Source organism: Mytilus galloprovincialis, chromosome 4, assembly GCF_965363235.1.
Source record: "Mytilus galloprovincialis chromosome 4, xbMytGall1.hap1.1, whole genome shotgun sequence".
Lineage (NCBI taxonomy): Eukaryota > Metazoa > Mollusca > Bivalvia > Mytilida > Mytilidae > Mytilus > Mytilus galloprovincialis.
In genome coordinates, this window is record NC_134841.1 from 93,048,752 (window position 1) to 93,072,919 (window position 24,168).

At 32.6% G+C, this 24,168-nt stretch overlaps 1 protein-coding gene across 2 annotated transcripts; it reads left to right on the forward strand.

Annotated features, from left to right (window-relative positions):
* The first annotated feature begins 164 nt into the window (after nt 1–164).
* LOC143073412 (uncharacterized) lies at nt 165–22,241 on the forward strand. 2 transcript variants are annotated; one of them, XM_076248941.1, is made up of 10 exons: nt 165–288; nt 9,909–10,303; nt 11,160–11,969; nt 12,234–12,412; nt 13,423–14,589; nt 16,809–16,999; nt 17,371–17,521; nt 18,006–18,197; nt 18,728–18,885; nt 19,354–22,241. In XM_076248941.1, exons 2-10 carry the CDS (start codon nt 9,912–9,914, stop codon nt 19,504–19,506), a joined length of 3,393 nt encoding a protein of 1,130 aa, XP_076105056.1. In that variant the 5' UTR covers nt 165–288; nt 9,909–9,911; the 3' UTR covers nt 19,507–22,241. The 2 variants fall into 2 exon arrangements, with proteins under 2 accessions (XP_076105056.1, XP_076105055.1); XM_076248940.1 differs by having other exon boundaries at nt 171–268.
* Nucleotides 22,242–24,168: the final 1,927 nt, after the last annotated feature.

Here is a 24,168-nt window from a genome sequence, read left to right on the forward strand (position 1 = left end):
AAAAGGTGACAATTTATTCAATAGTATTTAATAGGGAGTTAAACTTCCATTTATAGTAAAAAGAATATGGTTTAGTTTAGAAATTATTTCAAAATAATTGATTGAATAAGAAACTGCACGGCTGAGTAAATTGTCACATATCTTTTAAAATAAACACCCCTTTCGTATGGACTAATCATTACTTCCGATTTAGAACTTGCATGCTGCTGATGATGTGAAGTTGAAAAGTTGACCGTAGAGAGCTCAGTTATTTTAAATGATACATCAAGTACAAAACAGACAGAACTAGTACAGATATTATTCTCTTTATTGTTCACCTTTTTATTTTTTAGATATTTGAAACATTTTGTAAACTGCTTTGAGGGTTGAAATTTTCGTGTGATCACAGTGCCATAGGCGCTTGAAGAATGGACCCCCTTTTTTTATAAATTTGAACATTGTGTGTTTATTTTATCATTTAAGTAAATATTCGTTAACCTATTAAACTTATTTTGTAATTATTTAGTGAGTTATTTTTTATTTATGATAACAGAAAAATAATTTGTACCCCTATCGAAACAATTTCTGATTTTCCTCAATTTCAGAGACAGGACAGCGGTCAATAGATTGTATGCACTATTTTCCAATTAGATCATACAGATAAGGACATGTGTCAAATCAGTAAAGACATGTTCTTCTGTTAATGGTAATTAATATCCATCAGTGGCATCACATTGCAAGGTTTATTTTCTATCGCTGTAAGGCGTCAAAGCAAAAAAGTAACAGCATTATAAAACGTCAGAATTATTTTGACTTTAGGCTATCCAGAAATTTAGACTTACTCTTTGGAAGCTTTGATTTTACCAAGTCCATAACATGAACATGATAACTGCGGACATAAGTATATACTCTTGACCAAATGACTCCTAATGCAATGGCCAATGCATGAAATTATTCAATTTTGAGGAGTTGGAAAGGTTTTCCAGTTGTTTACAGCCGCTAAACTATATTCCAAAAAAATAATATATCTGCATAGATGCCAACCATTACGATTTTTCCGTAGTTTTTCCGATTTTGTAATAAAAACTACGCTATTACGGTCAAAGTCGAATAGTTACGGATTCCCAATCATCGACGTTCAATTTTGTAAAACGCGGATTTTTATCATTACTTTTCCGTCCTAGTCCAGTATTTAGGAAACGCCAATGTAATGCTTCCGGTTTCTCGGGAGTTATCAACCTATTGTTGGGTAACTGACTGACTTCCGAAGAGGCAAACTTGCATTATAAGTAGCTTTCCCCCTTTCTCTACTTCTCCTTGACAAAACAAAAATGTTTGAGTCGAGAACATCTGAACAATTAATGAATGGAAAACATACTACAGACAACATGTTAAATGACAAATTTTAGTGTACATCACTTTGCAACCACTCGTCAGTAATTTTTATTGGTAAATGCACGTTTATGAATGATTACTGAAAACTTTTCAAAAATACGGAAAATTTGATAGTTTGTTACTGATTGTGTCAAAAGGGAGTTGGCATCTATGTATCTGTTATGTCATTCTATATCAAATCAGCATGAAATATCACCCTCATGTTTTGGAAAACCAAGTAAAAAAGCTACCTCTTCAAGTGATAAATGACAATTAAAACATGCATACAACATTGTCAGAGTTCTTGAAATCTTTTTTTCACTGTTGGTCCTTCAAGAAAACTACTGATCCTCCCTGTTATTTCTGTTTCAAAATACCCAAATTGTGTTGGTTAATTGAAAATTTGTAGTGATCACAGCCTTCAGATTACAAACTTTTTAAGAACTCTGATCTATTTTTGGCCTTTTATTTAAAGATTATGTACCCTAATGTTGATTCAATGCTAAACATGGAAATTTTATAGAAAATCCACAGCCTTTATCCTTGTACTCTTATATTTAGCAATTTGATGACTGATAGATATGGGATTATTGCATGCAGTGCTAGCTTTGATTTCCTTAAAACAAGTTTTTTTTAAGGAATTATTGGTCAAAACAAATAAAAATATGGACCAAATCAAATGCACCTTTTAGGGTGACTTTAGTGACTCAGCAGGAGGTGTTTTAGAATTTACAGGTTGGTTAGAACTTTTTGTAAAAAATAAACACTAGCACATCATAGAAAAGCAAGTAAGTAATCTATGTTTCAAATCTAAAAACGAAAATCTATATTAAAGGCTGTGGATTTTCTATAAAAATCTTGGTTTATTTGCCATAAAGTACTCTTTCTATTAAATGCAATGAAACAGTAAATAATATTGCTTTGCAGCAAGTTTCCCCTTGGTATATATAAAAATGGCCTGTCTCTATTATTTATTTTTTCTGTAGTTTTGATACAATTGAAGTTTGAAAAGTTCGTACTAAAATGGCTACAGAAGGGGTCATAAACCTTAAGTCGTATCTATGCCAAAAAATTTACATTGACAATGCAGAATCTGATATCAATCATGTTGAACTTACTAAAGGGTTTTGATTTCAATGTGTCATTTATCATGTTTATATTGTGAAATAAACATGGTTAAATAAAAACATTTTTTAGCCAAAATGTATGTTGGTAAGGCAAAAAAAAAATATATGTGTTTCCTATTACATGGAATTTCAAAATAGGGTAGGTAGTTGTTTTTTCTGAAGACTTATTTATTTTTAGGTCATGGTTCTAGAGGCTTCCGCACCAATTTGTATAAAATCCAATATGGCGTCCATGACATGTTTACTTTGCACTTGTGAACAAAATATTTGACAAAAGTCAGATTTCTCTTGTCTAAAGGGATTTATATTTACACTGCAATAAATTATTCAGAAGGAGGTAGATTCTGTTAAGATTATATTTCTGATTCTGTGAGCATTTAGAGTTTTATTAAATTCTCCCAACAGCAACCTACTGTTGAAAATATCCGATTGCGCATGTATTTGAACAAATTTACCTGATTATTCTTATCCGATTTGCCGATATATTCTTTTATCCGATATTCGATTACACGATGAAATTAACATTAAACATAAGGGTTGGTGTTTTAAAATAATATTACAATAGCCAATATATTCGTTTAGCCGATATCAGAATTTTTCGGAAATCGTCAAAAAAAGTTTAGGGTCGGGATTTTGGCTGGAAAAAAATAGGGTAGGTCGGTTAACCGGAAACACACATATTTTTCTTTTTGGCCTAACTAGACATCTGTTATTAAAATTTGTTGGATATCCAATTATTTTTAAAACTTCCAGGGGAATCTGTCAAGGATGTCCTTTGTCTGCTTTACTTTTGTTTTATCAGGCAAAATTATGGCTGAGTGAATATGAAGTAAATGCATTCATTTTTTTCCCCATATAAGTCTTTGTTAAATTTGCATTTTTTTTAAATTATGCAGAATTTATTTTTGTTTCAAATAAAGTAATGTTTTGCATTCATGGTTAAAGTTTTTTCCTTTCTAGTACTACAGTAAAAGTTTCAAGTTTCACATAACATTTTATTTCATATACATTTTTGTAAGATAAGAATCATATTCAGTAGTTAAACGAATAAAATTTTCACCCTATTTTCCCTGTTTTCAAGTTTTAGTGATCATGTCTTCTCAGTTTCTAGACACAAGAGGAAAACGCCCTCATGGTTCTAGAAAAAAAATCTGATTTAAATGTGAGTTCAAACTGCAACTCAAAACATGACAATAAATAGCCTTAGGTTGAGGTTAGGTCCAGCAGCAGCTATAGACCAAAAAATATTTTTATACCCCCTGCTGTATTGGAGGGGCAATAGTTTTACCCTTGTCCGTCCCTACTTCTTAAAATTGGTTTCTCTAACTTTAGTTTGCCACTACCAAATGTTATGAAACTTATACACAATGCTTATTACCAACAAACACAGATCAAGCTTGAATTTTGGTGGCATCACTCAGGGCTCACACTACTTCAGAATTATAGGGAGAAGTGACTTCTCTTTTTGAAACTGATAGGGAGAAGTGGTGAGATTTGAAAGAGAAGTGCTCATTCGCGCGGTGCGCTACAATGTTTGGATTTTACTATAGTATAAAGGGTCATATGTAAATAATGTTCTTTTTATATTATTCAATTCATATCTGAGTATACAATGAAAGTAACATTTCAAATTAAAAGTTGTTTAACTAAGGTTTTGAGAAACTACAAACTAATTATTTATATCTAGCCTAAAAATTTTTTTTTATTTTAAAAAATGTAAAGAAATTATAATATATATCAATTACAATTTAATTCAAATCTATCTTGTGTATGAAATTCAGTGTTTCTCATAAAAAAATATAAAAGTTATTAAGCTGGGCCATAATATAATTAATAGTCTCAGAGTTAAGCAACTTTGAAACAATCCATAAAAAATATAGGGAATTATATACACCAATCAATTAGATGTAACCAAAAGTCTCTTAATGCGTGTGGAATACGTAATTTTTCCCTTTGGGATCAATATTCTTCTGTCAGCTATTCCATCCGTGCGTCCGTAGTAATTATTGTAAAAGTACGGATTTCGGTCATACCTGGTCCGGTTCAGATCCGTAGTTTAGAAATCGGTCAATGGCGGACGAATGCAAGAAAATTTACAAAAATAAACAATGCTTGACAAGTTATTTGGAAAGGAACATGACGTTTTTAATGCAATAAATGGATTGAACTTTTACTGGAGGCAACTTTTATCACGTTTAAATGAAGTAACAAACTTATTTTGCCGCCGAAATTTAGGTTGATGTACGTTTTCGAGTAACAACCACTGGAACTTGCGGAAATGCACGAAGTGATAAAAAGTTGTATTTTTATCAAATAACCTGCTACACACTGCAAAGACAATGCTTCAACCTCTTTTCTTAAGATAATTAATCGTTTAGGTCTAAATTTCTTTAATTATCAATAAAAAATTGATGTTTCATCAACTTCGTAAAAATTGAAAATGGCTGATGACGGAAGCGACTGAAAGCGAGTATCGTCAAGAACAGGGCGACTTGTTTTCGCTTTTGGGGGTCGGGGAAAGCGAAGTGACGGTCGGGAAAGCGACTTCTTTGCCCAAGTCGCCTGGTAGCGTAAGCCCTGAATTCACTTTTACTGTTCTAGATCTTAGTAATGCCCCTTCCCAAATGGAATTTGCTCAATTTTTGGTTTCCGTTCTCCAACTTTAGTTTGCGTAATCCAAATGTTATGAAATTTATACACAATGCTTATTACCACAATTCTACTAAAGCAAAAGGCAACATGAAATAAATTTTATAACTGTTATCTTAATATCATGTAGTACAAAATGTAGTAAGAATCGATATAAAGATCATCCCAAGTTGTTGGTGGGGGTCTTGTTGCTCAGTTTTTATACGACCGCAAACATTTTTTGGTCGTATATTGGTATCACGTTGGCGTCAGCTCGTCATCGTCCGAATACTTTTTGTTTTCACACTATAACTTTAGTTTAAGTAAATAGAAATCTATGAAATTTAAACACTAGGTTAATGACCACAAAAGGAAGGTTGGGATTGATTTTGGAAGTTTTGGTTCCAACTGTTTAGGAATTAGGGGCCAAAAAAGGGCCCAAATAAGCATTATTCTTGGTTTTCACACAATAACTTTAGTATAAGTAAATAGAAATCAATGAAATTTAAACACAAGGTTTATCAACACAAAAGGAAGGTTGGGATTGATTTTGGGAGTTGAGATCCCAACAGTTTAGGAATTAGCTGCCAAAAAGGGGGCCAAATAAGCATTTTTCTTGGTTTTCGCACCATAACTAGAGTATAAGTAAATAGAAATCTATAGAATTTAAACACAAGGTTTATGACCATAAAAGGAAGGTTGGGATTGATTTTGGGAGTTTTGGTCCAAACAGTTTAGGAATAAGGGGCCCAAAGGGTCCAAAATTAAACTTTGTTTGATTTCATCAAAAATTGAATAATTGGGGTTCTTTGATATGCTGAATCTAACTGTGTATGTAGATTCTTAATTTTTGGTCCCGTTTTCAAATTTGTCTACATTAAGGTCCAAAGGGTCCAAAATTAAACTTAGTTTGATATTAACAAAAATTGAATCCTTTAGGTTCTTTGATATGCTGAATCTAAAAATGTACTTAGATTTTTATACGACCGCAAAATTTGAAAAATTTTTCGTCGTATATTGCTATGACGTTGGCGTCAGCGTCGTCGTCGTCGTCCGGCGTCCGAATACTTTTAGTTTTCGCACTCTAACTTTAGTAAAAGTGAATGGAAATCTATGAAATTTTAACACAAGGTTTATGACCACAAAAGGAAGGTTGGTATTGATTTTGGGAGTTTTGGTCCCAACATTTTAGGAATTAGGGGCCAAAAAGGGCCCAAATAAGCATTTTCTTGGTTTTCGCACTATAACTTTAGTTTAAGTGAATAGAAATCTATGAAATTTTGACACAAGGTTTATGACCACAAAAGAACGGTTGGGATTGATTTTGGGAGTTTAGGTTTCAACAGTTTAGGAATTAGGGGCCAAAAAAGGGCCCAAATAAGCATTATTCTTGGTTTTCGCACAATAACTTTAGTTTAAGTAAATAGAAATCAATGAAATTTAAACACAATGTTAATGACTACAAAAGGAAGGTTGGTATTGATTTTGGGAGTTTAGGTCCCAACAGTTTAGGAATTAGGGGCCAAAAAGGGACCCAAATAAGCATTTTTCTTGGTTTTCGCACCATAACGTTAGTATAAGTAAATAGAAATCTATGAAATTTAAACACAAGGTTTATGACCATAAAAGGAAGGTTGGTATTGATTTTGGGAGTTTTGGTCCCAACAGAATAAGGGGCCCAAAGGGTCCAAAATTAAACTTTGTTTGATTTCATCAAAATTGAATAATTGGGGTTCTTTCATATGCCGAATCTAACTGTCATGACTGTGTATGTAGATTCTTAACTTTTGGTCCCGTTTTTAAATTGGTCTACATTAAGGTCCAAAGGGTCCAAAATTAAACTTAGTTTGATTTTGACAAAAAATGAATCAGTTAGGTTCTTTGATATGCTGAATCTAAAAATGTACTTAGATTCTTGATTATTGGCCCAGTTTTCAAGTTGGTCCAAATCAGGGTCCAAAATTAAACTTTGTTTGATTTCATCAAAAATTGAATAAATGGGGTTCTTTGATATACCAAATCTAACTGTGTATGTAGATTCTTCATTTTTGGTCCTGTTTTCAAATTGGTCTACACTAAAGTCCAAAGGGTCCAAAATTAAACTTAGTCTGATTTCAACAAAAATTGAAATCTTGGGGTTCTTTGATATGCTGAATCCAAAAATGTACTTAGATTTTTTATTATGGGCCCAGTTTTCAAGTTGGTCCAAATCAGGATCTAAAATTATTATATTAAGTATTGTGCAATAGCAAGTCTTTTCAATTGCACAGTATTGCGCAATGGCAAGAAATATCTAATTGCACAATATTGTGAAATAGCAAATTTTTTTTTAATTAGAGTTATCTTTCTTTGTCCAGAATAGTAAGCAAGAAATATCTAATTGCAAAATATTGTGCAATAGCAAGATTTTTTTTTAATTGGAGTTATCTTTCTTTGTCCAGAATCAACTTAAATCTTTGTTATATACAATATACAATGTATATTCACTTTTTACTACCAACTGATAAATTATAATAAATAACATTCAGTGATAAGCAGTTTTTTTTACATCTTAATATTTTATGATGTATTTAAATGTGTAGTTATTGTTGCAAACTCCATTAGAAATTTTAATTGAGATTAGTTTTGGAATAAGGGAAAGGGGGATGTGATTAAAAAAATTGGGTTCAATTTTTCTCATTTGAAATTTCATAAATAAAAAAGAAAATTTCTTCAAACATTTTTATGCCCCACCTACGATAGTAGAGGGGCATTATGTTTTCTGGTCTGTGCGTCCGTCCGTCTGTCCGTTCGTTCGTCCGTCCGTTCGTCCGTCCGTCTGTCCCGCTTCAGGTTAAAGTTTTTGGTCAAGGTAGTTTTTGATGAAGTTTAAGTCCAATCTACTTCAAACTTAGTACACATGTCCCCTATGATATGATCTTTCTAATTTTAATGCCAAATTAGAGTTTTTACCCCAATTTCACGGTCCACTGAACATGGAAAATGATAGTGCGAGTGGGGCATTCGTGTACTGAGGACACATTCTTGTTTTGAGAGGATTAATATTCAACAGCATAGTGAATTGCTCTAAGAGAAAACAAAAATTTTAAGTTCATTAGAACACATTCATTCTGTGTCAGAAACCTATGCTGTGTCAACTATTTAATCACAATCCAAATTTAGAGCTGAATCCAGCTTGAATGTTGTGTCCATACTTGCCCCAACCGTTCAGGGTTCAACCTCTGCGGTCGTATAAAGCTACGCCCTGCGGAGCATCTGGTTTATTATTGGCCCAGTTTTCCAGTTGGTCCAAATTGGGGTCCAAAATTAAACTTTGTTTGATTTCATCGAAATTGAATAATTCAGGGTCTTTGATATGCCAAATCTAACTGTGTATGTAGATTCTTAATTTTTGGTCCCGTTTTCAAGTTGGTTTACATTTAAGTCCAAAGGGTCCAAAATTAAAGTAAGTTTGATTTTAACAAAAATTGAATTCTTGGGCTTCTTTGATATGCTGAATCTAAACATGTACTTAGATTTTTTTATTATGGGCCCAGTCAGTCTTCACGCTGAACTGCTAAATCTACAGGCGTGCAGCTCAATTTTTAGAATTTTTTTTAGTTAGATTCTGTTGGCCTGTAGGTCTTATTTTACAGGCCTGAGAGCAATTTAACCAGCCTGGGCTGCCACTCGTCGTGAAGACTGCCCAGTTTTCAAGTTTGTCCAAATCAGGATCCAAAATTATTATATTAAGTATTGTGCAATAGCAAGAAATTTTCAATTGCACAGTATTCAGCAATAGCAAGAAATCTTCAATTGCACAGTATTGTGCAATAGCAAGAAATTTTCAATTGCACAGTATTGCGCAATAGCAAGAAATCTTCAATTGCACAGTATTGTGCAATAGCAAGTATTTTCAATTGCACAGTATTGGGCAATAGCAAGAAATATCTAATTGCACAATATTGTGCAATAGCAAGAAATTTTCAATTGGAGTTATCTTTCTTTGTCCAGAATAGTAGTTGAATCAACTTAAATCATTGTTTTATACAATATACAATGTAAAATGTATATTCACTTTTACTACCAACTGATAAATTAAAACAATCTTTACCATTCAGTGATAACAAGCACTTTTTTTACATTTTAATATTTTATGATGTATTTAAATGAGTAGTTATTGTTGCAAACTCCATAAGTAATTTGAATTGAGATCAGTTTTGGAATAAGGAAAAGAGGGATGTGAAAAAAAAAATTGGGGGGGGGGGGGGGGTTCAATTTTTCTCATTTCAGATTTCATAAATAAAAAGAAAACTTCTTCAAACATTTTTTTGAGAGGATTAATATTCAACAGCAGAGTGAATTTCTCAAAGGCAAAAAACAAATTTTAAGTTTATTAGACCACATTCATTCTGTGTCAGAAACCTATGCTGAGTCAACTATTTAATCACAATCCAAATTTTAACCTCTGTGGTCTTATAAAGCTGTGCCCTGCGGATCATCTGGTTAGTTTTCTATGTTGTGTTCAGTGTACTTTTGTTTTTTTTCTTTTTTTTTGTCAAGGTAGTGTCAGTATATTTTTAGACTTGTGCATTTGAATATCACTCTAAGTATCTTGCACCTCTTTTTCAGAACGATTTTGAGGTCAAGAACTTACAGGCATCCCAAAACTCTAGTACAATATGGACAGATGTACATGACGTACAGTTATATATGCTAAATAGTTAAAGTTGACGTTCATCAATTTAATTTTGACTTATGAGAAATACATACATGTATATATATATGCCATATTTAAAGATTGAACTCAATATTTTTCAGAAAATGGATCATCAATTAGATATTGTCAGCGATCTTCAGCATTCATTAATGAATTCCCATGGTCTGCTGAAGAAAATGAAAGCTATTTCCCGACAGCTTAATGCATCTCATACTCTGCTGTTGATGAAACAGAGTACAAGTAACGAACAGCTGTCTGAGTATGTACAGGATATAAGAATGAAACTAGAAATATTTCACGAGGAAATGATTCATGAGTTAGCCAGTGCCTTCCAGGAAAAGACATCTTACCTCAATTCATGTTTAGTGCAGTTACAGAGAGAAGAGGCCACAGTAAAACAACTGTGTTTGGAAACAGAAGGACTTCTAAAGAAAGTTGTCAAAACAGTTAATCCTTCACAGTTTCAGAGAGGGAAAACTCTCCTGGAAGCTTTCAAGTATGCTTAAAATTCCCTTAGAAATGAATGGATATTACAAATGATTCATTGTTAAATGTTTTAAATACTTGCATGCTTATACAAGTTACAAATGTATTCTTAACAGACAACTTATATGTTACCTTCTTGAACAACTTACACTAATAATATACTTGTATCATTCAAATCTTGAAAAAACAAAGAAAAAGTGGCTACTGATTTATAGATAGCACGATAGATAGTAAGATATCATCAGGTGTTAATACAGATTTGTGAATATTATTAAAAATGAGCATATAACATGTGCATGTGATTCGTTGTGTATAAAAACTGCTAAAAAGAGATAAGGTAAACCTTCAATGCAACAGGCTTTAAAAATTATCAACATGAGAAACAACAACTGTATAATTATAACTTTTATCATGAGTTGATATACAAAAAACAGAAACCTCTTTTTGACAAGGAAAGTATGTAGGTGTTTCTGAAATATGTACATGATATAGTCAAAAAGCTTTTCTTAACCTTGATAAAAAATTAAATCTATGAATTCCAGATTAGATCTAAAAATATTCATTGTCTGGAGTTTGTACATGTACGTTTGTACATGTACATTTGTACATACAGGTTCTATTAAATGTTAATGTTAGGTTCTTTAAATTTTAAAAGTGCATTCTATGATGTACATTTTGTACATGTAACTTAACTTTATTTTAAGCAACCATTGGGCTGCAATAACTTTTTATGTACACTGACAATTATTCAAAGTAACCAATGGGATACAATATCTTTAAGTGTTTCAATCTCTGTAGTTCTAATTATCAATTGACGCATCATTTTGAGAAATCTGCTTATTAGAATTTCATGTATTTCATTTCAGGATAATTTCTAAAGAAAATTCGGCTGACCTTGAACTGGAGGAAGATGTAATATGTTTAGACTTTGTACCTCAGAGACCAGCTGATGACTACTCTAACTTTGGGAGTATCAGAATTAATCATGCTGGCAACGTTGTTAAAGCAGACAACAATCAGAAAGATTTGAACCAAAATAGGGTGACACTGTCCAAGTCCAGTCAAACAGAAGTACTGTTTAAAGACTATTGTCCATTTTGTGGACGTACTTACAGTAAAGGCAAGAAAGATGTAGACAGTCAGACTATGATAAGTTGTGTAGAGTGTGAAACACCGTCCCCTGTGCAGGTGGATGAGAATGTTATTGCTAGTAAATCAGTAAATTCAACTGAACAGGTTTTACAAAATAAATGTCCCGGTCAGGACATAGCTATAAACAATGTTTTAAAAAATTTGGATAATAGAAAATTGTTGGAAACAGTTAATCCTAATATCTCTCCTTGTGTGAGGTTGGTACGTAACTTTCTAGAGGATGTTGGTTTGAGTAAGGGATCCACATCAGAGGAGAGTATTTCCTCATATCCTGAAGACTGCAAAAGTTCGCCTTCAAAACCGCTTAGGAAGGAGAAATTATCAGGGAAAGTTCAAATGAGAAAAACGGCTGGGAAGAAACTAAAAGATAAAAAGTTTGAAGAAGATTTTGTTTGGAATAGTAGTGATGATGAGATGGCGGAGGAAAGATCGTCCATTAATGTCAAAAATCATGGAGACGGAAAAGAAGATGGTAAAAAACATCCCATACATGATACTGACAACCACACACAGAATTTATATGTGTAAGATAAAAAGACATTTCTTACATTAGTTTTTATATAGTATTTCTTGAGGTTGGAAAAATTTACCCATTTCCAAAATAATGCTCCATTTCCCAAATTAACACCTTTCATGTTAATTTAATCAATTTATTGTGCTTGATATAGATAACATCAGATCTGCTCATTGAAAAACATAGCTGCCTGGCAATACCAATTACATGTAACAAATTTATAAGATTTATCAGACTTGTATTTTAACTTTTAAGAATGCTTGTATTTTTCCAGACCACCTCCTCCTGGTATCACAGAAATACCAAATATGCCAGCTCTCCCTCAATCTGAGAAGGAGACACTGAAACAGAAGAAACCAATGTTAGCCGCTCGAAGTCTGTCTATGTTGACTGGTCTGATGACTACAGCCAAAGCTGAGAATGTCATACATGAGCCACATGTTAGTCATAAAGGTTGGTATGATCATTTATGTACTCTCATTTGAACTTAGGTATTCTTCTGCAACAGTTTGTCATTACAATTCCTCTGAAACTACACAACAGAATTTCATGAAATTTTGTAGTTAATAAAATAATATGTAGATATTGTATTGATGAGAAATTATTCTCAAATGACTTCTGGTAGTTAAAAGAGAGATTTTGTTTTCTCAGTGACAATGTGGGGATGTGGGATATGTGAGTGTTCACAAAATAAAACAAAAATTTTTAAAAAAGTGCTTGAATCAATACACAAATTAGCAAAACAAGACCATACCTGCCAACCCTCCCATTTTCAGCAGGAGACTCCCGCTCAACTGCCGAAATTCGGGAAATCTCCCGCTTTTGGATACTTTAGCTTTGAATGACAAGTCAACATTAATTACGTTTTTGTGTCACTGATGAGGGTTGTTGTTACCTGTAAACATGGTAAATCACAGCCCATGATAAATTAAATGGCTTCACTTGTTAGCTTGGGTGTCAAACAGTACTAATTATCGATCATTACCGACGCTTGCTTCAAGCTTTGTGTTTATAAAAACATTTCAAAGAAATTTCGGATTACTTCCCCTGATTAATCCTGTTTTAAATTATCCTTCTTAAAATAATATGAATTGATAAAACAATATAAACAAATTGAACAAAAAGATGGCAATTAAATGATTTTGTGTGCCTTAAGACCAAAAAAAATAATTATATTTGAAAGTCATTTAAAAGAATAATACTTCTATTTAATGTTTGGATTGAAATTTATAAGATATGTATTGAACTCATTTGTAATAAAATCTCCCCCTCAGCTGTCATAGCTGAGATGGGAGATCTCCCTCTTTAAAGGTTTCAGAGGTTGGCAGGTATGCAAGACAGTCTGAATAGTAATAGGCGCAGATGAAGATTTTAGGGAATGCAAATTTTTATCTTACACTAAACTAGCATGGGACATTCATTGTGAATATTGCTTACAATGCTATTATTTTCATGCATTTTAGATCTTCCTGAAGATGCTGAAAATTCAGACTGGTGGCGAAAAACATCTGATACAGAAAATTTCCAGTCACATATATCTCCAATTATAGAACCTAAATCTATTGAAAAATGTCTACCATTTGGAGGAGGCCTAGGATCAGGGGACAGTAAAACAGAATATTGGTTGAACGACCAGTCAGACATAATGACCTCTAATTCTATTACAAGTACACCTAAAGGTCAAAAGAAAATTGCTGAGTCAGTATATACAGATCAAAGTCTTATTGATGAAGAAGCAGAGGAATTTAGATTGAGACGCCCTTCCACCAATATAAAGATATCTCCCCGTCCAGTAACAGTTAAAACTGAAAAAGATGCAAATAACAATTTTAATGCTATCCCAATAAATTATAGAATGGCCAGTCTAGAAGGAAGTGGTGGACATCTTGACCATAAGAAGCAGAGTATTATACCATCACCTGTCAAATTTGAACCCATACCATTACCTGTAAAATTTGAACCCGTACCATTACCTATAAAATTTGAACCCGTACCATTACCTGTAAAATCAATGGTCAAGACTGAAAATTTTCAGACCAAAGATGACAGGACGGATGGGGATTCAAGCGGTATAGCTGATTCTGGCTGGGAAGAAGATTCTGGAGTGTCTGATGGTAAAGATTCCGGAAAGTTCGGCAACAATTCCTTGGAAACCTCCCAAGAGAAAGCTACATTCATTAGGGGTGGAGAAATATGGACAGAAACTGTCCCCAAGGTTGTGACAACTGGGAAAAGTAACCCTGCTTACAGGTCAAATGTGGGGAGAGGTCACAATGCAATGAATGACTGGTGTGAAACAGGCATAAATTCTAAAACAGGACAACATTATGTTCACAGCTTAAACAAGTTACAGGAAGCATATAGTTCAGGCGATGAGTGGTGTGAGACAGGGTCTGGTGCTAAAAGTAAACAAGTAACCAGTTTGTTAACAGGCAAAAAGGGGCATAACCCTAAAGATGATTGGGGTAGTTCAGTTACTGGTCCTTCAACAGGAATCAGTACAAGCAAAATTAACAGTGGAGAACCAAATGAAGCAAAACTGAACAAACCTGAACCAGACACACTGAATGTTAATCCTAGAGCTAGTACACTTAGTCCTGTTTCTAAATACATAGAGAAAATGTCAAAAGGTATATTATAAACATTTTTTTATGGCCCTGCCACTAAGTGGTCGGGACATATAGTTTTACCCTTGTCCGTCATTCCGCAACAAACCATTATACAGAGTTTTTTATAAAAACCGCTTCAGATATTGGGCTGATATATGGAATATAAGTTCTCCATGATGAGTTACAGATCAAGTTTAAGTTTCGTTCTGCTCCCCTAATTTTAGTCAAAATTACAGGCTTTGGACTTTGATAAATTATTAAAAATCACAGTTATACAGCCTTTTTTTCTAAATGCTTCCAGATATTGGGCTGAATTTTGAAAATCACAGTTATACAAACTTTTTTTTCTAAACGCTTTCAGATATTGGGATGATTTTTGGCATGTGAGTTAACCAAGATGAGTTACAGATCAAGTTTAAGTTTTGTTCTGCTCTGCTAATTTTTGCCGAAATTACAGGCTTTAGACTGATAAATTATTGAAAATCACAGTTATACAGACTTTTTTTCTAAATGCTTCCAGATATTGGGCTGATTTTTGGTTTGTGAGTTACTCATGATGAGTTACAGATCAAGTTTAAGTTTCCCTCCGCTCGGCTAATTTTTGCTGTAATTTCGGGCTTTGGACTTTGATAAATTTTTGAAAATCACAGTTAAATGGACCTTTTTTCTAAATGCCTTCACAGTGCTCTAGCTAGAAATCAAAAGGGGCAGGGTGCCAGTGGAGGGCAGGGCACTTTTTATGATAAGAAAAGGCACTGCTCATTTTTTTGTCTACGTTTCTGTGTGTATCACGAGTTAACGAATCTCTTTTTTTTTTTTCTGTATATGTTTTGTTTTTTAAATAAAGATGCTTTTCAACTATAGTCTTTATTTCATTGTTTGTGTAGTTATGAATGATATAGTACATCTTCATCAACATATTATGTTTTTACAGTTTAACTTCACTCTACCCATTATTAAAGAATATGTTTTTTTTTTATATCTATATAAAATTATAGCTTTAATACATCATATGATCTGAAACTGAGAGCATTACTAATTTAACAATGTTTAGAACATGGATTGCTAAAAGTATAATTATCAAGTAGAAATTGCAATATATATTTTTTAATATGTTCAAAGACAGTTAATATCTTTAAGATAACATTATTATGTTATTATATATTCAATTGGTAATTTATTCCTTTTTTTGATACTAGATAATATTTTTAGAGCACAAATTTGTAATAAGCTATAACAGGGGAATTAACTCCAAAATCAATATCCACCACGTTTGGGTTAATTAAAAACTGTGCTTGTCGCTAACAAGTGGAGATGGAAGGCATTTCTGTAAAGGCATAGTTTTATTTTGATGACTTAAATTCAATTCTAAAGTTATGAAAGTCTTCATTTATATACGCTCTTCCATTGTGACTTGGAGATCGAAAATGCCGACCCAAGCTAAACACACTCGCTGACACATTCATCAAAAGTATGACAAAAAGATACATTGTCCTAATTAAATTACCTAGTTACCTAGTTATTAACACCTTTGAAGTCTTTATCATTGTAATTGATTGTAATGACATGATTAACCTGGGGGCAATCACACATGTGTCATATATGTAATTAACTTGGAGATCAGAAATCGATGAAACAAAATTTTACCAAAACGGCACAAGATAATTTTGGAAAAAGACGTCAGGGCAGAAGGGCGCGGATGAAGGCACCCAGGGCGCGGCGCCCTTCTATTTTGGGCTAGCGAGACCACTGCTTCAGATATTGGGCTGATTTTTTGGTATGTGAGCTAGCCATGATGAGTTACAGATCAAGTTTAAGTTTCGTTCCGCTCCGCTAATTTTTTTCTAAAATTGAGGGTTTGCAACTCTGCAAATTTTTGAAAATTACAGTCTTGCAGACATTTTTCTATACGCTTCCAGATTTTGAGCTGATTTTTTATATGTGAGACTACCATCATGTTTGTGTCCACATGTGTATTTGAAATTGCAGATTTTTCAACTTTTGGAGATAGGGCCATTCGTGTCGCTTTGACACATCTAGTTTTAAATAAATGTAAGAATTTAATTTATGAATAAATATCAAAATGTATTAAGGCTAAAAGACAGCCTTGTATTGTTGTAATTGTGGTTTTCCAACAATATTAATGTTCAGTAGTTATTGCTCATGTATGTGAAACTATAAAGTTTATAATGAACAAACCTGATTAACTCTGACACATGAATGTTTATTTGATATTATAGGTGTATCCAAGATTCTGCCTCCAATACCAGCCAAACTTATTGGAAAAATTGGTGGGAAAGACCAGGGTTTCCATTTCCCAATAGGTGTCACCACTTCAAGTAATGGGGATGTCATAGTGGCAGACACTGGAAATCACCTTGTTAAGATTTTCACGGCTGACGGCAAACTGAAATTGACCATCGGTACCACGGTAATTTAATTTATAACAAATTGTGGTTATGAACAAAACAAATGATTCAAAATTTTCATCAGTTTTAGAAATGTAAATGAAATTCTTAATATGCCTCTTTATATTGTTTTTCGATTTTGAATGTGCCCATTTTTGTGGGTTTCATGAATGTTTAAATGGAACAGCTTGTCCTGAACATGCAAAATATTTGCCACTGGATGTTAAGCTACCAACAATCAATCATAAATAGAACAGCCCTTCTATAAATCAGACTAAAAACAGTTCATTTTCTGCATAACATTTTAGGTAATTTTGAAAAGCTATTTGTTTTAAGTAAGACCTCTCTGATATCTATCCAGGTTATTTAACATATTATATTATTTTTTTGCCAGCTGAAACCTGCCATGCAGAGACCATCAGCAGTGGTTGTGAATGAGAGAGATGAACTGTTTGTAAAGGATGATAAATGTATCAGAATGTTTGATTTAGAGCGAGGTGCTATAATTAGACAGATGGGTATTGGTCAGCTCTCTCAGCCTTATGGTAAAATATGGTTAAATTTAGATATAGACATGTTATAGTTAATAGACAGATGTCAATGGGTAACACTCCCAGCCTTCTGATATGGTATGATAAAATTCAAATATAACTTTAAACAAATAGAAAACCACTTTCTCACCCATATGTTAAAGTATTGTCATATTCAGATATATAATTTATACTTGAAGAAAATTGGATTACTCTAATCCTTCATCAATATGCCTAAATGGTAAAGAATTGTTAAATTCAGATATAAACATTCAATACTTCATTTGAAATGGTTGGTACATAATTATGTAAAAGATTTAATGCAAGATACGAAATTGTGAAGATGATCAAATGGCATAGACCCCAGTGAAATCTACAGGTCTTGTTAGGGTAACACTGTAATTTTCAATGCAACTCTTTAAAAAAAATTGTTGTATATAAAATGATGATTTTCAACTTGAATTTCTATTCTTCAATGTTATCAACACTTTAATTTCAGGTCTGAGTATGACTCCAGACAAAAATCTGTTAACATTGGATGTTGATAAAAGAAACCCTAAAATAGTTATTTTCTCCCAGAAGGGAGAACTGGTTAACTCATTTCCTTATGAGCCACTGCAGGGACGTATTCCACAGACAAGGTGTAGATTTCTAGATGTTGGCCAGAGTAAACTTGTTGTCAGTGATCTAGGTAAATAGCTACTGAAAAATCTGAACTAGAAGCACAAGTAAAACAATAACACAAAAAAAATTCATCAACAAAACTCAAATTACCTAATCTTAGATCTGTTGCATTCAAACATACATGATACCCAGAAAAGCCTTTTTTTATTTGTCTGTCTCCATAAACTTCAAATTAATTTCATAAATGGCATTTACACCATCTATTAACATATTTTATACCAGTTAACTGACTTAAAGGGGAGATAATTCAACTCATCTTAAAGGTAAATTTTATATCCTTATCAATAGAAAACATCCAACAAAAACACATACAGGACGTGGCAGTGTACATATCCATCCTTCATCTCTAACAACAACATAAAATACCCTACTAAGGAGTCTGAGATCTGAGAGTACTTGCAGGTTGTTTTCAAAGCAATTAACAACAAATTGGAAAAAAATCAAATATCTTCAAAAATATCAATCAATCAATACACATCCAATATGCAATGGATTTAGGACTCTAATTCTTGACATACTAAAAATTTTATTTTCAAGGTCGACATGAGATCTATGTAACAGATCTACAAGGAAAGATCAAGTCGTACTTTGGTAGGGGAGGATATGGCAATGGAGAGTTCTTTGAACCTTCAGGTGTTGTTGTGGATAGTACTGGTAATATGATTGTAGCAGACAGTAAAAATGACAGGGTTCAGGTAGGAAATAGTTTACTAGGTTGTGGATAGTAGTGGTAATATGATTGTAGCAAAATGATCATGACTTTTCAGCATTAATTACATTTTGCCTCCTATAATTATGCCCTGCCTGTTTCTGTGTATCCTATATCATATTAAACTTTTGATAAAGGTAGTTTGGAAGTTGAAACCTAGAAGTACACATGTTCACCAAGAAGTACACATGTTAACCTAGAAGTACACATGTTCTTTTTATTGTGTGTTGACGTTTTAGTGAATATGACTTTGTCTCAAGTATTTGGTCTGGAACTTTTGTGATGATCTAGTCCCAAGAAATATTTCCTCTAAAGGCAACAGACTTTTGTAATTACTTGTTGATAACATTAACATAATTATTGATGGGATTAGTGTATTGAACTTCTTATATCATTTAAGGAGTTCCCTTGGTAAATGTTAACAACATAAAGTAAAGGATTTTTTGTATTTCAGATATTCCGTCCAGATGGTGGATTTGTGTGTATTGTTGGTTTTTCAGAACCCATCAAAAGACCATCCGATATGCATTTAACAGAAGATGGACGTCTAATTGTTGTCAACTTCCTCAATCATCAGCTCAAAATTTACAAACTAGGTGATACCTGAGAAGTATGTGGAAGGCGTGTCAATTAACCAAAATCATAATTGGTTTCAAAGAAATGAATATGTGCCTGTTATTCCCTGATTATTATGAGAGAAAAAAACATTTTTCACGATAATGTGAAGTTTTAACAAGATGTAATAGAGGAATTTGAACAATAAACTGATATTGAAAAAGAAGCAAATTAGAATGACTTTGTTATCACTTGTATAACAAGGTGGTAGTGCTACATGTTAGATTTTATTATTCGCATTCCAAAATGATCATGTTATTTTTTTTATGTAATTTTTTGTTAACAGTTATTAAGTTTTCTGTAGATTTGTAATACATGAAAGGCCAGTATTTCAGCCTAGGTATAATTAAGAATAATTGTTATGTGTTTGGCACTGTTGTCAGTTGTGGCCATAATGGTTGAAAGTGAATAAACTGTGGATTATTTTCTTGGCTACCAATTTTGGTGGATTGAGGTAAACTTACATTTTTGTAAATGTTTGATTTTGTGGCTTTCCAAAAGTCTTCATTTAATCCTACAGCAAATAATTGATTCCTTGAACATTTAAATTTGTGGTTTCCCTGTACCAACAAAATCCACGGAAAAATTTGTTTCCAACAAATGATAATGAATCCACTGTATATAATTGATGTTAAGGTGAGCCTGAAAAGCAGTATTTGTGATGGCTGCCATTTCCAAACTGATGCTGGTATTTCTTTTCTAATGTCATTAATGTACTATTTGTCAAATTTTCAACAACTCTGGAACATTGACCTCAAGTGGACAACAACGTTGCCAAATACTTGGAGGTTATTTGTCAGAGAGCTTTCATATACTAGGTAGGACTATATGTAGTTCCATTCTCTTGACAATTCCACCTGACAGATTTCATTTCAACATTAAACCGCAGTTTGAAAGTCAGTTGTCCTTTAGAGTGAAATTATATACATTTATATACAACTTTGACCGCTCTTGAATCATTTTTGCAACCTTATTTCTTGCATAACCATTTATATTAAGTCTGTAGTTCTTAATTAATTGCTAATTATGTCTTGGATTGATGTTATCATGAATTATCCATGGTACACAAATGTGTTTGTAAGTATCATTAAATCTGTATTTGTTTTCAACAATATTGTATGCAAGTTAAAAAGTTAATAATTTGTTATATTATTTTTGAGTTCAAATATCATAATTTGTTATAGTTGTATCAAGTTTAACATATTTTAGTGTTAGAAATATAATGTAAACAACTGTGTTTCCTAAGACAAGATTTCATGTAGATTTTAGTCCTAATTGAAATGTATTTATATATTTCTTTTTTCTAGATCTTTTAAAGTAGTAGTTTAAAAAAAAAATCAGGATAAATATATTGTAGAAAATTCCTACTTGTAGACAAATAATTTTACCATTTAGATAAAGCAGTAAAGGAATAAATTGCACTAATTGGTTAATATTCTTCATCAATTGGCAGTGGCACATTATATCCAGACACTAAAAGTGGGGCTGGGATGCATTCACCATTTACATTTATCCAGCACATATTTCTTCCACACTTTTTTCATTGGGCCTTGATGGCTAAGTGGTCTAATTGGACAAATTGCTGTATCCCAAGCCTGTCAATACTGAGGTTGTGAGTTCAAATCCTGCTTGGTTCATCTTATTGACTAGGACTGTCAGTTTTCCAACTGAAGGTCAGTGGCTCTCTCTGGGCACTTAGTCTTCCTCCAACACTAAAAACTGAATAAATACCTTTCAATCCATCATTAACTTTTCTCGTGAATAACAGAACAGTGATTTCATTCTTAGTTGGCATGATTACAATGATGAGATGTAATGTGTGACTGCTTTCTGTTGAACAAGGCAAACATTGTTTGACCAAGTTTCTTTAAATTGAGAATTAAAAAGAAACTGCAAACTGTACCTCAAATTGAAAAGCTATATCCAAAGTGAATTAATAAAAGCAGTCATCATGTATTCAAATCATGGTCACATGTAAAAGTTGTATGTTTACATTTGTTGGGGGCCATGTGCTTTTTTTGTAGGGGCATTATGTTTTTCGGTCTGTGCCTCTTTCCTGCTTCAAGTTAAAGTTTTTGGTGAAGGTCCTTTTTGATGAAGTTGAAGTCCAATCAACTTGAAACTTGGTACACATGGTTCCTATGATATGATCTTTCTAATTTAACTGCCAGGTTCAACTTCTTAGCTTTACTGATGGACAAGTTTTCAGATCCTGAATTGCCCATTCCACAATAAATATGGTAATAGTATCCATCTCTGTTATTTTTTACTCTTAGCCTTTTTTTGAAGAAAAAAAGATGAAACAGCTAACAGCAAGGTTTATGATATTTAAAGCTTAGTGATTGATGATTAATGTTTACAATACTTTATTTCAGAAGATTAAAAATGTTATCAGTCAGTGGAGACATTAATTCATTTAATGCTGAATACATGTATTTGACAATTGCATTGAACATTTCTGCTCTCTTTACTTCCATTAATAAGAGATTTACTTATGAAAAAAAAAATGGAAAAAAAAGAAGATCACAAGAGTTTTTACTGAATAATTTATAAGAATTTTCAAAATTATTATATTTATTAAACCAACAAAAAAATGTGAATGGAAAAGTGTTTTTGAGCAGAGATTGACATTGTAATTATTTTCTAGTCATTTTGTTTATGGGAACAATTTTCTTTTTTTTTGGTTAAATATGTACAAATGTTACAAGAATAAAGTTTAAAGAATTATTTTATATTGTCATTTATTTGGATCTTTACCTCAGATTTGTTTGTTATCAATGGTCATAAATTATAAGCCTGAAGTATGTGATAATCTTTCCCAGCTGTCAATTTCTACCTGACCAACACATAGTCAGGTATATAGAAATTGCATCTGTCTGTATGTCAGTGGTTGTGGTCAAATGCTATCAAATGGAAAATGGACTACTTAATCAGAATGCATATTATTTTTCATGCAAGAACTAGTTGTAGCTACAGACCAGAGTAGTTTTATACTTAGAATTATGAAATAATGGTGAAAAGGAAAGAGAAACCTGAGCATGAGGAGGATAACCATAGAAATTGGAAAATTCAACATATTTTTACTGACTAAATTCAAATGAATACATAGGTTACAAGGGATGCTTTTCAGTAGGTTTTTGAAAAAGGTCATTTCATGAATGAAAAAGGGGTGTTTTGTGAGGTTTTGGATGCAAATCATAAATAAGAGTGCTTTACCAACAATTGATTTTATGTTTAAAGTCAAAGATGAAGTATTACTTAAACTTGACATTTTTAAAGATCCATGACAATGAGGTCATTGTAAGATAAATTTACACCAAATCAGATGACATATTGCTTGAGTTAATGGAAAAACAGACCAAAACACAAACTTAATATTGCCCATGAAAATGAGGTCAAGGTTAGAAGAACAATTATTCCATACACCAAATATAACTGAAATATTGCTATCATATTTGAAAATCACATCTAAACATAGAACTTTACATTGTGCAATGAGGTCAAGATCAGACTAATACAGCTGAATAGACAACTATTCAATACACCAAATATAGTTGACCTATGGCTTATAGAACTTGAAAAACACAAAACTTTGACATGATCATTGAACCATGAAAATGAGGTGAAGTTCAGATGAAACCAACCTGCCAGACGTTTACTCCTTACAACACATAGTTGACCAACTGCTTATGGTATCTGAGAAACAGACCTAATCACATAACTTATTCCTTGATCACTGATCCATGAAATGAGTTCAAGGTCAGGTGAACCCTTTTTGATGGAAATGCAGACATTGTTAGGATTCCATATATCAAATAATTATCCTATTACTCATAATATGTGAGTAATTCAATTTACCAAAAATTGTATAAACAGTCGCCGAACCATAAAAATGAGAACACTAGCATACTGTGAGTTTCATCAATTAAATTGATCTATGAGCACTAGATCCAATTGTTGCTCAACGCTTATATTTATGACAATATATTTTTCCTGTAGATAAAGAATAACTTTATTGCATTAAAATCACAATATTTAAAATGATAGATAAAAGAATTCCTTATTGACAACTTGAATCCAGCTTATAATCCAATGACACTTTCCAAAGAAGAAATTCTGAATAGTTTTACCTTTTATGACTTTCAACCAAAGATGAAAATATGGATCTACCTTTAATGTATTTCATTTGTGTCCTTATAACAATTATATTGTCCAGTCTTCAAAATGTCCTAAAAAACATCTCAAAATTTTTCAACAAACAAAATTGGGCTTCTGAGTTTCTGTTACAGTCCCAATTCTAGGGGATCGTGGGAATTAGATTTGGTTACTATAAATTCCATATGTCTGTTAGGGAGTTCATACAATTTTAGCCTATTTCCTCCGGCCTACAGTATTATAAAACATAAATGACTTCTATACTCCTTGCGCTAGTATTCCTTCTTCCAAACTTAAATAAGGGCTACTTTGTTTCATTTATGAAGAATGACCAATGTCCAAATACAATGTATCTTGTTTAAGAAAGGGTTACATCATACATCAAAGTTACCTGGATTCAAACAAAAGTACTCTAAAACTGACATGGTCTGGTCCTGTGTTCCCTTGATTGAGTAAATTTTGCATAAGCTTTTGAAAGGGTTTCAAATGGTAAAGTCAA